This window comes from Tachysurus fulvidraco, unplaced genomic scaffold (assembly GCF_022655615.1).
Source record: "Tachysurus fulvidraco isolate hzauxx_2018 unplaced genomic scaffold, HZAU_PFXX_2.0 HiC_scaffold_34_np12, whole genome shotgun sequence".
In the NCBI taxonomy this organism is placed as follows: domain Eukaryota; kingdom Metazoa; phylum Chordata; class Actinopteri; order Siluriformes; family Bagridae; genus Tachysurus; species Tachysurus fulvidraco.
Window position 1 is genome coordinate 1,808 of NW_025926929.1, and position 16,403 is coordinate 18,210.

General features: G+C 36.9%; 2 protein-coding genes across 3 annotated transcripts; one reads left to right on the forward strand and one right to left on the reverse strand.

Moving 5' to 3' along the window:
- Positions 1 to 1,372: 1,372 nt before the first annotated feature.
- LOC125140450 lies at positions 1,373 to 7,597 on the reverse strand. Of its 2 annotated transcripts, none has more exons than XM_047809720.1 (2): positions 7,539 to 7,597; positions 1,373 to 3,792 (listed from the first exon to the last, which is right to left on the reverse strand). In XM_047809720.1, exon 2 carries the CDS (start codon positions 3,777 to 3,779, stop codon positions 1,731 to 1,733), a length of 2,049 nt encoding a protein of 682 aa, XP_047665676.1. In that variant the 5' UTR covers positions 3,780 to 3,792; positions 7,539 to 7,597; the 3' UTR covers positions 1,373 to 1,730. The 2 variants fall into 2 exon arrangements, with proteins under 2 accessions (XP_047665676.1, XP_047665677.1); XM_047809721.1 differs by having other exon boundaries at positions 1,373 to 3,795; positions 7,539 to 7,589.
- A 140-nt stretch (positions 7,598 to 7,737) lies between these two features.
- On the forward strand, positions 7,738 to 9,710 carry LOC125138318. The gene is made up of 4 exons (XM_047809723.1): positions 7,738 to 7,818; positions 8,185 to 8,231; positions 8,392 to 8,876; positions 8,980 to 9,710. Exons 2-4 carry the CDS (start codon positions 8,209 to 8,211, stop codon positions 9,456 to 9,458), a joined length of 987 nt encoding a protein of 328 aa, XP_047665679.1. The 5' UTR covers positions 7,738 to 7,818; positions 8,185 to 8,208; the 3' UTR covers positions 9,459 to 9,710.
- The last annotated feature ends 6,693 nt before the right edge of the window (positions 9,711 to 16,403 follow it).

A 16,403-nucleotide genomic window follows, 5' to 3' on the forward strand; every position in this document is an offset into this window, starting at 1 on the left:
CTGTTTCTACATTTTTATAAAGCTTTTGATAAGTTAGAACACACTTCCATTTTTCAGTGTTTTAAAACATTGGGATTTTGGATATTATTCTGTAATACCATTAAAACCTTGTATACAAAGTTTTTTCTTTGCCAACAAAGTGAAACTTTCAAACAAACAAACAAACAAACAAACAAATAAATAAATAAGCAAACAGAATCATAACATAAGGTAACAGCAGAGGGAGCTGTATGGCAACATTTCTCAATATGAGACAAACACAGTATCACGTATAACTCAGACATGCATGCAGACACACACACACACACACACAGACTCACACAGACAAGCTTGCCCACAAACACACACACATGCCCACAAACACACACATGCATGCATACACACACAAACCCATGCACACATACACACACACACACTCACGCACATGTGCTTGCACACATACACTCACACACACAAGCACATACACAGATACACACATACACAAACACTTGCACTATTACTTTAGCAACAGTGTTATGTAAAAGCGTAAGTAAATGTGACTACAATAGACAAACAAACAGTATAAAATCTGCCCTCCTGTCTGTACTTTAACTCTAACCTCTAACCCACCACACCCCCACCACCCCGTTTTCTGACAGGTTTGTCTATATGTTTAATTTGGCAGTAGACTGTTTAACTATCAATATTCCTCAACATTTCTACATACAGGTAAATGTTGCCATAACAATAGTGTGAGATTTGTTTTTGTGTGTTTATTTTGTCCATGGAGGTAATTGTGTTATTAGGATTTGGCGTGCTGATGTATGAGTCGTTGTACGTGCAGGTAAAGTATGCACAGGAAGTTGAGAATAAGTTGTAACGTATGGTGTTCAAAACCTCATGAACGCTAACTAATAAAAGTAGGAAAAGTTCCATATTCTCATGAATGCCTGCATTATTCTGATGGACCCATCTGAAGGTTCATCTGAGAGTGTATAGTCCCTCTTACAATAGCTTAACAAGTGTTACAACAAGTATTATTAGTGGAGAACTTTATTAATCCCCAAGGGGAAATCAGAAAAGTAGACAAAATGAATGAAATTGCAGAGAGCGTTTATTCTGGTAAAGTGCAAACAAACAAATCCAAATTGTAAGGCAATTATTTTATGTCAGAATCTTCTAGTGGATTTTTCTGGTACATTTGGGTCGGTACAGTGATAGAGGACCAATTTAACATCAACACTAACACTGAAAAATAATCCATTTATGAGAGTTTAGTCTTTATAATTGTAAACCTTAAGAAGTAGGTGAAGTAAACGACTTTTATCATTTTAGAAATTTATCACTTAAGAAACTACTGAGTACTAAATAACACACGAGTAAGAAATCTTTATTTTTGTTAACTGCAAAGCTAATGGGAAAAAGTTATGTGTTATATTGTGGTATTAGAGAATTGAATTCAGTATAAATTTGTCACTTTACTGTTAAGACAGAGCATTAATACATACACATATATTAACATACACAAGAATATTACATGTGTGTATTATATTTGTAATATAAATGTAATTAGAAAAAAAGCAAGTTAATAAAAGTGACAAAAATGAATGATATGATGCTCACATGTTATTTATGATCACGTGACAAGAAGCTTGAATACGAACACTGTGCTAATTACAGTGTAAGGCACTTATTTTATACTTTAGGAGCTTTATAGGATATAATTGTAAGAAGAACTTTTGTTCATTCACTCAGGCGTAGGCTGATTCATCTTCTTCTGTGAATCCACTTTTAACAGCTGCTTGAATGCGCTTTATCTCTTCTGGAGCAGCAGCAGGGAGAATGGCGAGCAACTCTTTATCAATCTTATTCTGTCTTGCAAAAGTATTTGCTTCAAACTCCCTCTTGTTCTTGAGGACAAGGACTAAGATGGCTTTCTGAGCCCCATCACAGGCGTTCCGTAACTGATCAACCTCAAACTGAAACTCTGGCTTTTCCTTGTCCATGACCATTAGTTTTCCCAGAGAGCTGACACGATCCATGATGTGCTTGGTGGACACCTCAGTGTAGGTTGTAGAGATCATGTTCACAAGGTTGGCGATGTTAGTGGCTTGAAAGGCTTGATTGTAGAGCATATCTTTGGAGAAGAGCTTTGAGTTGTAAGAAAGTGCCTGTGTCTTCTCAGATGTAGAAACAAAATCTTTAAGGGTTTTGGTCAGACTGATTTTCACGATGTTGGACACCATCTGAAAGAAGCGCACCATCTTCTCCCACTGCTCCTTCACTCTCCCCATGGCATCCATACCCTTAACCAACATTTGTATAGTGGTGTTAAAGTCTATCTCTTTGAACTCACACCTCCTCATGGTGATCAGGATGTCAGTCAGCTCCTTTTGGTTCTTCTCCATGTTCTCTACACTCTTCTCATAACTCTCTCTGGTCTTGTCCAGTTGCGCACGGCTCTGCTCTATGCGGAACCTGGCATTATCTGATGCCATTTGTGAAGCTTTCACCTTACCAGGTTTACTTTCTTCTTTGTACATCATTGGTGATTTTGGAGTCAGAGCAGGAGAATTTGTGACAGATTTACTTTTGCTGTCAAAACTGCGAGCTGATTCATTCAGGTTTCTGATCAGTTTAATCAACTCATTTGTTTTGGCTTCTTCCCATTCCCCTTCTGGTGTATACTTTGCTAGTTCTTCACAGATCTCGATGCCTTTGGTACAGATGTTTTGAGCTTCCTCTTTTGCTGTGCAGTTTGGAAATTCTTTTAAATTTTCCCCGATTCGTTTGAACTGATCTGCCTGAAAATTTGTCTTTGTAGTTCTGTGTTTTTGATCATACAAATCTTTCCAGTTAATTGTGTTTTCAATCACAAACTCTTGAATTTTCTCTGTGCATTTCAGGATTTCTGCCGATTTACTATAAATAGGAATTTCATCAAAGCTATCAGCTTTAGATTCTGGACTTTTAGACACTTTTTTTTTAGGATCATTCTGTGTTTCACTTTTAGAAAAAATGGATGTTACTCCATTAATAAGAGTTGTGATGCCCTCACATATGCCATTTACCAAATCCATTGCTATCATGTCCCATCCACTGGGCAGTGAAGCCATTGCTTCGCTGTAAGTTTTATGGGCTTCGTTCAGCTGTTTTTCCATGTCTTTCAGTGCTTTCTCTGAGCGTTTAGCAGCTTCTTCTGATGACTGTTTCCTCAGCTTGGATTCCTCCAGTTTGAGCTTGATTTCCTCCAGCTCCTCTCCATAAAAGTGCTCAGCATTTACACATGCTTCCAGCAGTTCTTGGATAATGTTGATGACATCAGTGAACCGTATTTCTGTTGAAATTGCCAGCTCAAGACAGTCATCTGCAACAACACGGATGTTCTGCAACTGTTCAGGGAGGTGAGCTTCAACAACCTCGTCATTGCCTTGGAACAGGATCTTCATAGCCATCTTCATGTAATTAGGAACTGTCATGGTGTAAAGTCTAATCTGATCCATGTTCTTATGGGCCTCGTTGAAAGCGCACCAGCCTGAGTTACACACCTGCATGAGGCAGGCACGAAATGACTCTGGGTATTTGATGAACTTGTAGCCAACTTTAGGTGGGTTCTTGTTGATGGAGAAATCTGTATTGGAGGAGATGAAGACCAGCTCTCCCAGGATGGCTATGGAGAGAGGAGCAGGAGTCAGATACTCCTCCCAGTTGGCATACGGCTGCATCACAAGCTTGGTTTGGTTCCTCATCTCCTCAGCTGTGGTGAGGCTTTGAGTTTTCTTTACAATTTGCAAATCCATGGCTTCTTTTTTCCTACAAAAAACAAAAAGAAAATAAATTAATAATGACATCACCATGGCTGCCTTCTTGGGTGCCAGCAGAGAAAAAATTTTACACTTACAGTGCAAACCATAATAAAAAATCTAAACCATGATGCACAGACACAACATCTGAGAGCTCTTACGTTTGGTGGGTTTAGTTATTTGTTGGACACATGAGTAAAGGTGGACTGTTTACATCTGATACAACTAACAGAACTAACAAAACTTGCTCCAACTTGCTTGAACATTGGACAAGTTAGATGTGATTGTGTTTAATATTATAGAGACTTTAATATTATCAGTATGTTAAATATTAGGTGTTATGTCAGTGCTGAACCATTAATTTAATATTGTAAAGGTCTTAAAGTGAAATCAGTGGTCAGTAAATTAGAATAGATTAAATAAATAGATAGTGATTTAGTATGGAATACATTTACCCCTTGGTTTCTTTAAATGTTTATGCCTTGTATGTAAACCTATGTGCAGCTTTTTATAAACTATATTATTAGTGCACTTTTCATCAGGACCAACAGCTGAAATGGTTCCCAGCACCATCACACCTCTTCCTCCAAGCTTAACTGTGGTACAGATGTTTCACTGTTGTATTTCTCATCAGATCTGTTTATAGCTTCCAGCTAAAATGTCCTGTAAAAAGGAAATTACCCCAGAATCCCAGACCTCATGCTTCTTCACTGAGCAATGCTACAATTACAACTACATCAGACATCAGTTTAGACTTTAGGAAATTTTAAATAACAACAATTAATATAAACTAAAGAAGTAAAATATAATTGAACAACAAAAGCTATGAGCCACTCAGACTGACTGTAAAAAGTGAATGAATTTTAAGAGGAAGTTGCCCAATATAAATGTGCAAAAAAGGAAAGTTAGTTTAAGTACAAATTTATTGGATAAAAACCAAAAGCAGACAGGAAATATTGGGGTCATATTTTGTCCAAAAGGAATAGAAATTACACACACGAGTCAGACCTTTATCACGGTAAGATGCATGAATGAAACATCACCTCTTTAAAAGTAAGCCCTCACAGTATACTGTTGTAGAGTATGATATAGTATCATAAGCACATGATATAGAGTAAACTCATAAATACCTTTTACACTAGAATATTAATGTAAATGAACAGAAAATAGATTTTAAAGGCCTGTTCATTAAACTTCATAAGCCTCAGAGTGAAATAAAGTTTCAGAGTGAGATGAAGTAAAAGGTGTAGACAAGCTATAGGCTTCTCAAAGTGGAGAAACTCTATGATCCAAGTGAGGAGAGGAAACATCGCTTTGTAGAGAGAAGTGGAAGTGTACAAAAGCAAGAATACTTTGCAAGGTGACATAAATGTGCATAATGAGTGCATGCGCACACACACACACACACACACAAAACACACTCACACACACTCAGACACACACACACACACACACAAACACACACACACATAAACACACACACACACACACACACACATACTGTACACTCAGACACACACACACACTCAGACACACACACTCCATTATTAAGAATTCAATGTTATCTATCATCTATATCGGGCATCACCAAATGGCGGACCGCGGTCCGAATCCAGACCGAGTGACGGGTCTGCCCGGACCCGTTAAAATTCTAATATTATCATATTAAGCATATCCTTATTATAATCTAATCTTATAAGATTATAAGCAGTGGTGTAGTCTATGTGATACGCAGGTATACGCCGTATACCCACTAGGAAAGGCCAAGGATTTCCATATACCCACTAAAAAAGCGTGAGGTTACGTAACAATATCGTTTTGTGACAGAACTTTCATTCATAAATTCACCCCGCACTATGTTGCAAACACAGACTGTGGCTGCGATTGCGAATCACTAACGTTTTGGACCATTGGGGCTTCCGTGGCCTGTGACCTGATCTGACGTCACCTACCAAGGAGGAAAATGAGTTGCTTGGCAGTGTTTTTTGGCACAAATTTGAAATTAACTAACTAATGTAAAAGAAGATATGAAACGAAAGCAGACCCAAACTACACTCTAGCCTGCGCCTAAAGCTACAGCAGCTTCGGGTGACATTTCACCCACAGCCCGAGTACAAATGTATTTATAAAGCTTTGTAAACTACCAGTTCATTCAGTTCATAATATTCTGCAATGAAAGAGTGTTGGTGATAAAACTGAACAAATGTTTATTGTTCACTCTTAAATGTACATTGTAAATGTACAGCTGATAAAACCTGTGCTCCAGGTCCCATATTCATATAACATTTAAGGCTAAATGTAGCTCTTAAAGGTATAAAGTTCACCCAAAAATGAAAATTGTGTCATTTTTCAAAATATCATCTTTTGTGTTAAACAGAAGAAAGAAACTCATACAGTTTTGGAACAAATTGAGGGTGAGGAAATAACACGATTTTCATTTTTGGGTGAACTTTATACCTTTAAGAGCTACATTTAGCCTTAAAGGTTATATGAATATGGGACCTGGAGCACAGGTTTTATCAACTGACTGTCTTTTGTTGCTTATAATAAATTTGCATGTTGATAACACATAAGCAGTCTTTAATAATGCTCTAAATTACATGTAGATGCATATTTATTATGCGTTAGTGAGTGTGGTGGTGCCTATGGGGTGTTGCTTTAGGATGAATGCATATGAGGCTGGGGGGGCGGTCACAGTATACTCACTACAAAAAACTAGACTACACCACTGATTATAAGCTCTTTGATATTAATAAAAAGATAAATATTTCGTTCATGTGCAGTTAATCTAGTTATTACGACAGGAGCGTCATCAAAAGCCAAGCCAAAAACAGATTGTTTCTGTTCCATACTCCAGAGCAGAAGGGGGCAGTAATGAACCTAATTATGCTGGCAGGACAATTAAGATTCAAACTGCTGGCAGGACAGTTACATGCCCATTTCTCTCACTAGGAACGGAAGATGGAAAGGGAGTAAGGAGAGGTGGAAAGGAGAGAGGAAAAAGGGAGCTGCTCAAAGCTCTGCACTTTTTGTTTTTTGTTTAATTTTTGTTGTTTTTTTGTTTGTCTTTTGTTTAATTTTTTAAGATTAAAAGCACCTTTATTTTATTCAAAAGATTCTGAATGTTTCACATTACTTGAAATATAGGCCCTAAGTTCAGGCTCCTCAAAGCTTTGTTTGTACTTTTTATTTATTTTATTCAGAAGAAATTCAGTGTCTGTTGTCTGTTACTTGACATGTAGTAAAGACAACTACAGGATTGTTTTACATCCAATTGCCAGACAAGTTCAGACTGAAAACACTTGAAATTTAACAATAAATTATATAGAAATTTATGTGCGTTATTGATTTTATTAACATGAGAGTACACTATTTTAATTGACAATATAAGATTCGAACCTTTGCTGGGAGGAAATTTTAGTAACTGGACCTCTTTGAATTTTAATTGAATACCCCTGATCTATATCATTGTCTGTTTCTTGTGTGCATAACTGTAAGACAAGGATTTTATGTTTTTTATATGTGGATAAATACAACACATTTAAATATGTCTTAAACTTTTGTCTAATATTAATATCTGTATAATAAACCTTTTGTGTGATGTTTCTTATGATCTTTAAAGCTGCCTTAAGACAATGTCCATTGTTAAATGTGCAATACAAATAAATTTAAATTGAAGTGAATTGAATAAAAGGATTAAATATTTGCAAAGTGACAAAACTTTAAAAGTAATTGTTGAGAACAGATTCTTCCTACCTGGATATGCTGATAGTCTTCAGTGAAGGTGTGGACGTTCTCTGTCTGCTCTGTGACCCAAGTGGTGCACTGCCTCAAGACTGAAGACCCCTGTGTATTTATACTGTGTAATCTGCCCTCCCCTTTTCACCCACCCATCTCTGATACACTTATAAAAGAAGTTCATCTTATAAAGCTCACATAATAAGTGACTGTTGTGATCCAGAAGAGAAAGAACAGCAACAGAGTTAAACTTTCTCACTCTAATTACAGATTTATCTTCAGGAGACCCTGTGACAAGGTAATCATGTTTCAGGCTTTATAGGTGCTGGATTCTTTTATTTATTTATTTATTTATTTATTTATTTATTTATTTATTTATTTATTTATTTATTTATTTATTTTAATTATTATTATTTTATTTTTATAATATTATTTAATATTATATATATTTTACTGTGTTTAAATATATAATAACTTGATGGATTCATTCAAACTTAAATTCTAAAAATAAAATGACTGACATATGAAGAAATAAAGAGAAAAACAACAATCTGATGTTTAAGACTCACAAAATAGTATTTTAGTGTGAAAGACTGAACTTGTTTGTATTCATTATCCTTTTGATCTATAGAGGATTTTTATTAATAAAATCATTCTGTAACAGGTGGCAGTTGACATACTGTTTAAGATGAATCAGCTTTCATCATTGAAGTGAGTTGAATTCCATAATAAACAGAAATAGTTCATAACAATTAATTAACTTTTAAACAGAAATACATAAAAAAATATTCAACCAAAACAAAAATGAATTCATTTGAATTCTTTAAGGCTTTTGATTTTCTGTGTTGAAATGTTTTGTTTGTCTCTACAGAGTTGTTCTGAAGAACACAGCTGAAGCTGTTCTCGTACCACTGAAAGGTGGGGTCTCCTCCCTGAATGAAGTCTATAAGGCTCTTATTGAGGCAGATGTGGATCCTGTAACTGGGAAATGCTCCAACTACGGCTACATCAGACAGCAGATAGAACAGGCTCATCAGCTCCTGAAGCAGTCAGAACAGGAAGCTAGTTCAGGGCTAAAGAGTCTGGATGAAAACTTAGAGAGACTGATACAAGAGGAGTGGAAACTCAAGCAGGAGATGAAGGACACAATACTAACCTTAGACAACTTTAGAGAAAAAAAGAAATCAAATGAATATTTACTCAGAGTATCTCAGGGAGCTGTGGAGCAGACCAGGAGAATTCTGAATTCAGCAATACACACACTTCAGGTTCGGCAGAAAAAGAAACAAGATGCTGAAATTATCACAGGTGTTGGGGCAGGACTGTTAGTTATACCAATCATTGGATGGATTGTAGGTGAGAATTACAGCATACAGATAAAAATAATGACATCTGAACTGTTTCATCATCATAACCTTCATGTGAGTGTCTGTTCTGACTCTGTAGTTTGTTTCTTCAGGTCCTGCCATGATGATTGGTGGTGGAGTTGAACTGGATCAAGCAAACAAAGATGTCCAAGTGGCTCAAGAGGAGGTGAGAAAGTCTGAGAATGAAGTGAGAAACTATGAAATGAAAGTATCTCACTACGTGTCTAAGATTTCCCAGACCGAATATGACATCAGTCAGAAAAATGTCCAGCTAAATCAGATACGTGAAGGAATCGAGAAGGTGAAGAAGCAGAGTCAGTCTGTGGCTGAGTTCCAGGGGAAAGTGAGAGGAGCTGTTCATCTTCTGGGTGTCCTCAGAGGGAGGGTCAGTGTGGCTGAAGGTCTGACTCGCAGATCCATCCTCCAGGAGCCTGTGATGATGGTGATGGAGGATGTGATGAAGGCCATAGAGCAGATCACAGGGAATGAGCTCCTCTATCATAATGACCTGCCAAGACTCATCAATCAGATGAAGGAGAACAACCAACGTCTGGCAGACATCTGTGCCTAAGAGAACAGCTCAATATCACAATAACATGCTGTTTCTTTTGTTTTGAACAGAGTTACACAGAAAAATAAATATTCTGTATCACTTCAGAGTTTTGTTCAAATAAGAATAAAGTATATAAATTTTATGATTCTATGTCATATTCAAGAGCATTAAAAGCCACTAAACATGAACATAAATAAATACAATAAAAGGTGTTGTAGTAAAGTTTGTTAAATGAAACAATGTGTGAGCTATAAGAGAAATAAACCATGTGACAAGGTAATCATGCTGTCTGCTGCTTTTCTGAGTTCTGTATTTATTTTTACTGTGATTAATTATGTAATAACTTGAGCGCTTTTATTCAAAATGGTAAAATATAAAAATAAAATGATCATGAGAAATATAATATAATGTAATGAAGAAGATAAACAAAAAAATCTTGTAAAGGCTCATAAAATAGTGCTTTAGTGTCAAGTACTGAACATGTTTTTATTCATTATCCTTTTGATCTATAGAGGACTTTTTGTTAATAAAATCGTTCTGTAACAGATGACAGATGACTAGAGACACTGAAGCAGATTTTTCTGATGATATCATGATCAGGTTTTAGTTTTTCCCCTTTAACATGTTTACTTCCTGTTTCACATGAATCAGCTTTCATCATTGGAGTGAGTTGAATTCCATAATGAACAGAAATAATTCATAACAATTAATTCACAGAATTACATAAAAATTATTCGACCAAAACAAAAATGAATTCATTTCAATTCTTTAAGGCTTTTTGATTTTCTGTGATGAAATGTTTTGTTTGTCTCTACAGAGTTTTTCTGAAGAACACAGCGGAAGCTGTTCTCATTCCACTAAAAGGTGGGGTCTCCTCCCTGAATGGTCTATAAGGCTCTTATTGAGGCAGATGTAGATCCTGTAACTGGGAAATGCTCCAACTACGACTACATCAGAGAGCAGATAGAACAGGCTCATCAGCTCCTGAAGCAGTCAGAACCGGAAGCCAGTTCAGGGTTAAAGAGTCTGGATGAAAACTTAGAGAGACTGATACAAGAGGAGTGGAAACTCAATCAGGAGATAAATGACACAAAACTAACCTTAGACAACTTTAGAAAAGAGAAGGAATCAAATGAATATTTACTCAGTGTATCTCAGGGAGCTCTGGAGCAGACCAGGAGAAATCTGAATTCAGCAATAAACACACTTCAGGTTCGGCAGAAAAAGAAACATGATGCTGAAATTGTCACAGGTGTTGGGGCAGGACTGTTAGTTATACCAATCATTGGATGGATTGCAGGTAAGAATTACAGCATACAGATAAAAATAATGACATCTGAACTGTTTCATCATCATAACCTTCATGTGAGTGTCTGTTCTGACTCTGTAGTTTGTTTCTTCAGGTCCTGCCATGATGATTGGTGGTGGAGCTGAACTGGATCAAGCAAACAAAGCTGTTGAAGTGGCTCAAGAGGAGGTGAGAAAGTCTGAGAATGAAGTGAGAAACTATGAACTTAAAGTATCTCACTACGTGTCTAAGATTTCCCAGACCGAACGTGACATCAGTCAGAAAGATGACCGGCTAAATCAGATACGTGAAGGAATCGAGAAGGTGAAGAAGCAGAGTCAGTCTGTAGCTGAGTTCCAGGGGAAAGTGAGAGGAGCTGTTCATCTTCTGGGTGTCCTCAGTGGGAGGGTCAGTGTGGCTGAAGGTCTGACTCGCAGATCCATTCTCCAGGAGCCTGTGATGAAGGTGATGGAGGATGTGATGAAGGCCATAGAGCAGATTACAGGGAATGAGCTCCTCTATCATAATGACCTGTCAAGACTCATCAATCAGATGAAGGAGAACAACCAACGTCTGGCAGCCATCTGTGCCTAAGAGAACAGCTCAATATCACAATAACATGCTGTTTCTTTTGTTTTGAACAGAGTTACACAGAAAAATAAATATTCTGTAGCACTTCAGAGTTTTGTTCAAATAAGAATAAAGTATATAAATTTTATGATTCTATGTCATATTCAAGAGCATTAAAAGCCACTAAACATGAACATAAATAAATACAGTAAAAGGAAGTTGTAGTAAAGTTTGTTAAATGAAACAATGTGTGAGCTATAGATTGTCAGAGATGGAAAATAGCAACTACAGTTTTGATGTTCAAGAGGCAATTAAAAAATTGGATAAAGAACATACAGATGGGCCAGTATCAGAGTGCTTCTCGCAACAAGCTCGTCAATTTAAAGTTCTTGTGATTGATGATATAGTTGTGAAGCTCAATGAGAGAGATTCTTGTGTCAAAATCGACAATCAGTTGGTTTTAGTCCAAAACATTGTTGAGGATGAAGGTGCAGTATACCTTGTGGGCAATGAATATAAACAAGTGGAACACTTCTTTAAATATCCTATTGATTCAAATGAGTTGGGAATTTATGTGGTTTCCAACCTCTCCACAAATGTCCATGACAGGAAAGAAGGCTTTTTTGGCTTTTTGATTTTCTGTGTTGAAATGTTTTGTTTGTCTCTACAGAGATGTTCTGAAGAACACAGCGGAAGCTGTTCTCATTCCACTGAAAGGTGGGGTCTCCTCCCTGAATGGTCTATAAGGCTCTTATTGAGGCAGATGTAGATCCTGTAACTGGGAAATGCTCCAACTACGACCACATCAGACAGCAGATAGTACAGGCTCATCAGCTCCTGAAGCAGTCAGAACAGGAAGCCAGTTCAGGGTTAAAGAGTCTGGATGAAAACTTAGAGCGACTGATACAAGAGGAGGGGAAACTCAAGCAGGAGATAAACTACACAATACTAACCTTAGACAACTTTAGAAAAGAGAAGGAATCAAATGAATATTTACTCAGTGTATCTCAGGGAGCTCTGGAGCAGACCAGGAGAAATCTGAATTCAGCAATAAACACACTTCAGGCTCAGCAGAAAAGGAAACATCACAGGGAATGAGCTCCTCTATCACAATGACCTGTCAAGACTCATCAATCAGATGAAGGAGAACAACCAACGTCTGGCAGCCATCTGTGCCTAAGAGAACAGCTCAATATCACAATAACATGCTGTTTCTTTTGTTTTTGAACAGAGTTACACAGAAAAATAAATATTCTGTAGCATTCCAGAGTTTTGTTCAAATAAGAATAAAGTATATAAATTTTATGATTCTATGTCATATTCAAGAGCATTAAAAGCCACTAAACATGAACATAAACAAATACAGTAGAAGTTTGTTAAATGAAACAATGTGTGAGCTATAAGAGAAATAAACCATGTGACAAGGTAATTATGCTGTCTGCTGCTTTTCTGAGTTTATTTATTTTTACTGTGTTTAATTATGTAATAACTTGAGCACTTTCATTCAAAATGGTAAAATCTAAAAATAAAATGATCATCAGAAATATAATGTAATAAAGAAAATAAACAAAAAATATTGTAAAGGCTCATAAAATAGTGCTTTAGTGTCAAGTACCGAACATGTTTTTATTCATTATCCTTTTGATCTATAGAGGACTTTTTATTAATAAAATCGTTCTGTAACAGATGACTAGAGACACTGAAGGAGATTTTTATGATGATATCATGATCAGGTTTTAGTTTTTTCCCCTTTAACATGTTTACTTTCTGTTTCACATGAATCAGCTTTCACCATTGGAGTGAATTGAATTCCATAATTAACAGAAATAATTCATAACAATTAATTCACTTTTAAACAGAATTACATAAAAAATATTCAACCAAAACAAAAATGAATCCATTTCAATTCTTTAAGTTCTTTTGATTTTCTGTGTTGAAATGTTTTCTTTGTCTCTACAGAGTTGTGTTGAAGAACACAGCAGAAGCTGTTCTCATTCCACTGAAAGGTGGGGTCTCCTCCCTGAATGAAGTCTATAAGGCTCTTACTGAAAACTAACCTTAGACAACTTTAGAGAAAAAAGGAATCAAATGAATATTTACTCAGTGTATCTCAGGGAGCTCTGGAGCAGACCAGGAGAAATCTGAATTCAGCAATAAACACACTTCAGGCTCAGCAGAAAAGGAAACGTGATGCTGAAATTGTCACAGGTGTTGGGGCAGGACTGTTACTTATACCAATCATTGAATGGATTGCAGGTAAGAATTACAGCATACAAATAAAAATAATGACATCTGAACTGTTTCATCATCATAACCTTCATGTGAGTGTCTGTTCTGACTTTATAGTTTGTTTCTTCAGGTCCTGCCATGATGATTGGTGTTGCAGTTGAACTGGATCAAGCAAACAAAGCTGTCCAAGTGGCTCAAGAGGAGGTGAGAAAGTCTGAGAATGAAGTGAGAAACTATGAACTTAAAGTATCTCACTATGTGTCTAGGATTTGATGATCACAGGGAATGAGCTCCTCTATCACAATGACCTGTCAAGACTCATCAATCAGATGAAGGAGAACAACCAACGTCTGGCAGCCATCTGTGCCTAAGAGAACAGCTCAATATCACAATAACATGCTGTTTCTTTTGTTTTGAACAGAGTTACACAGAAAAATAAATATTCTGTAGCATTTCAGAGTTTTGTTCAATTAAGAATAAAGCATAGAAATTGTATGATTCTATGTCATATTCATGAGCATTAAAAGCCACTAAACATGAACATACATAAATACAGTAAAAGGAAGTTGTAGTAAAGTTTGTTAAATGAAACGCGTGAGGCGGGGGGGGGGGGGCACGGTGGCTTAGTGGTTAGCACGTTTGCCTCACACCTCTATGGTTGGGGGTTCGATTCCCACCTCCGCCTTGTGTGTGTGGAGTTTGCATGTTCTCCCCGTGCCTCGGGGTTTTCCTCCATGGACTCCGGTTTCCTCCCCCGGTCCAAAGACATGCATGGTAGGTTGATTGGCATCTCTGGTCAGTAAATTGTCAGTAGTGTGTGAGTGAATGAGGGTGTGTGTGTGCCCTGCGATGGGTTGGCACTCCGTCCAGGATGTATCCTGCCTCGATGCCCGATGACGCCTGAGATAGGCACAGGCTCCCCGTGACCCGAGAAGTTCGGATAAGTGATAGAAAATGAATGAATGTGTGAGCTAGAAGAGAAATAAACCATGTGACAAGGTAGGCATGCTGTCTGCTGCTTTTCTGAGTGCTGTATTTATTTTTACTGTGTTTAATTATCTAATAACTTGAGCGCTTTCATTCAAAATGGTAAAATATAAAAATAAAATGATCATGAGAAATATAATGTAATAAAGAAGATAAACAAAAAATCTTGTAAAGGCTCATAAAATAGTGCTTTAGTGTCAAGTACTGAACATGTTTTTATTTATTATCTTTTTGATCTATAGAGGACTTTTTGTTAATGAAATCATTCTGTAACAGATGACATGACTAGAGCCACTGAAGATTTTCATGAGGATTTTTAATGAGGATTGCGATTTTCCCCTAGAACACTTTCTGTTTCAGAGTAAGATGATTCAGCTTTTATTAGAGTGCAATGAATTCCAGAAATCACAGAAAATTAATTCATAATAAGATCGGAAACCTGTCTGAACAATTGTGAGTGTATGACAGATAAGATGAGAGTTAAAATTAAAGAACATGTAGAGGAAATTCTATTCTATTAATCAGAGATAATAATTCAAGTGAACTTTTCCTAAGTTGCAGAGAAGAACACAGCAGAGTCCTGTTTAATATCAAACTTCTTTATTAAATACACTTGCAAGTATGAAGTCAGTCTGTACTGAACTAAGCCTGAACAGAGTGAGTTGAGCTTTATGTGAGGTCGTAGTCTATTTATACATGGAGATAGACAAAAGGTTTGTGAGTATGTGTGTGTGTGTGTGTGTGTGTGTGTGTGTGTGTGTGTGTGTGTGTGTGTGTGTGTGTGTGTGTGTGTGTGTCTCTGTTACAGTATTTCCACACACCTGCAGTGCAATGTTCTTGTTTCTTCAGCGCCTATGTGCAACTGGAAACAATTCAGTTCCCCTTTGGTTTTTTTTGCTGTTCCTAGTTTTGGGTGTGTGAGTGTATTAATACAGAATGTTCATTGTTCATTTTTGTTATCCACAGCATTTTTCTATTACAAAGACTAATACACATACTAATGCAATGCCACTAGCTGGATCTATTTAGTGATACAAACATCCATATTCACATGTAAACCTGAAGTGGATGTAGCATATACTAAGGCCACGTTCACACTGCAAGTCTTAATGCTCAATTCGGATATTTTGCTCAGATCTGATTTTTTTTGTTTGGCTGTTCACATTACCTTTTAAAATGTGACCTATCTGATACCAGTGTGAACAGTTTGCGGTTTCGAACTGACCCGCATGCGCAAACGAACAATAACAATGACATCACACTCAGCACACCGTTGCGCTAAAAAGTTGGCGAGGTTATGGAGGAAGTAATGTGATGTATTCAATGCAAACATTATGAGCTGGTTCATGTAACCACTTTATACAACACTCTTAACACACACGTTACCAGTCACGTTTGTGTCACGTTTTTCGCTGGCGAAAACTTTTTTTTTTTTTTTTTTTGCCGGCGAAAACTCTTTTTTTTTTTTTTTTTGCCCCGGTGAAAACGTGACACAAACATGACTGGTAAAGTGTGTGTGCTAAGCAAAAAAAGTCTTCGCCGGCACATAATTGTGACGAATGTCGCTGTAGATTGACGTAAAATTCACATCAAATCTGCCTTGGCTGTTCACACTGCGGCCACATTGGAAAAAAACAGATTTGGGTCTGATTCATTACCACATATGGAAGATTTAAAAAAATCAGATCTGGGCCAGATTTTAGTGTGCACACTACTCCTGAAGAAGTCTGACCTGGTCACTTGACCCCAAAAAAATCGGATTTGGGCCACTTTTACCTGTAGTGTGAACAGGGCCTAAAAGTTTGTTTAATTATATCTAAAACCTACCACTGTGCCCCTTGAAACACTGGGAAAACCCTCAGATCCTACGGACATCAGAAGAATGAGAT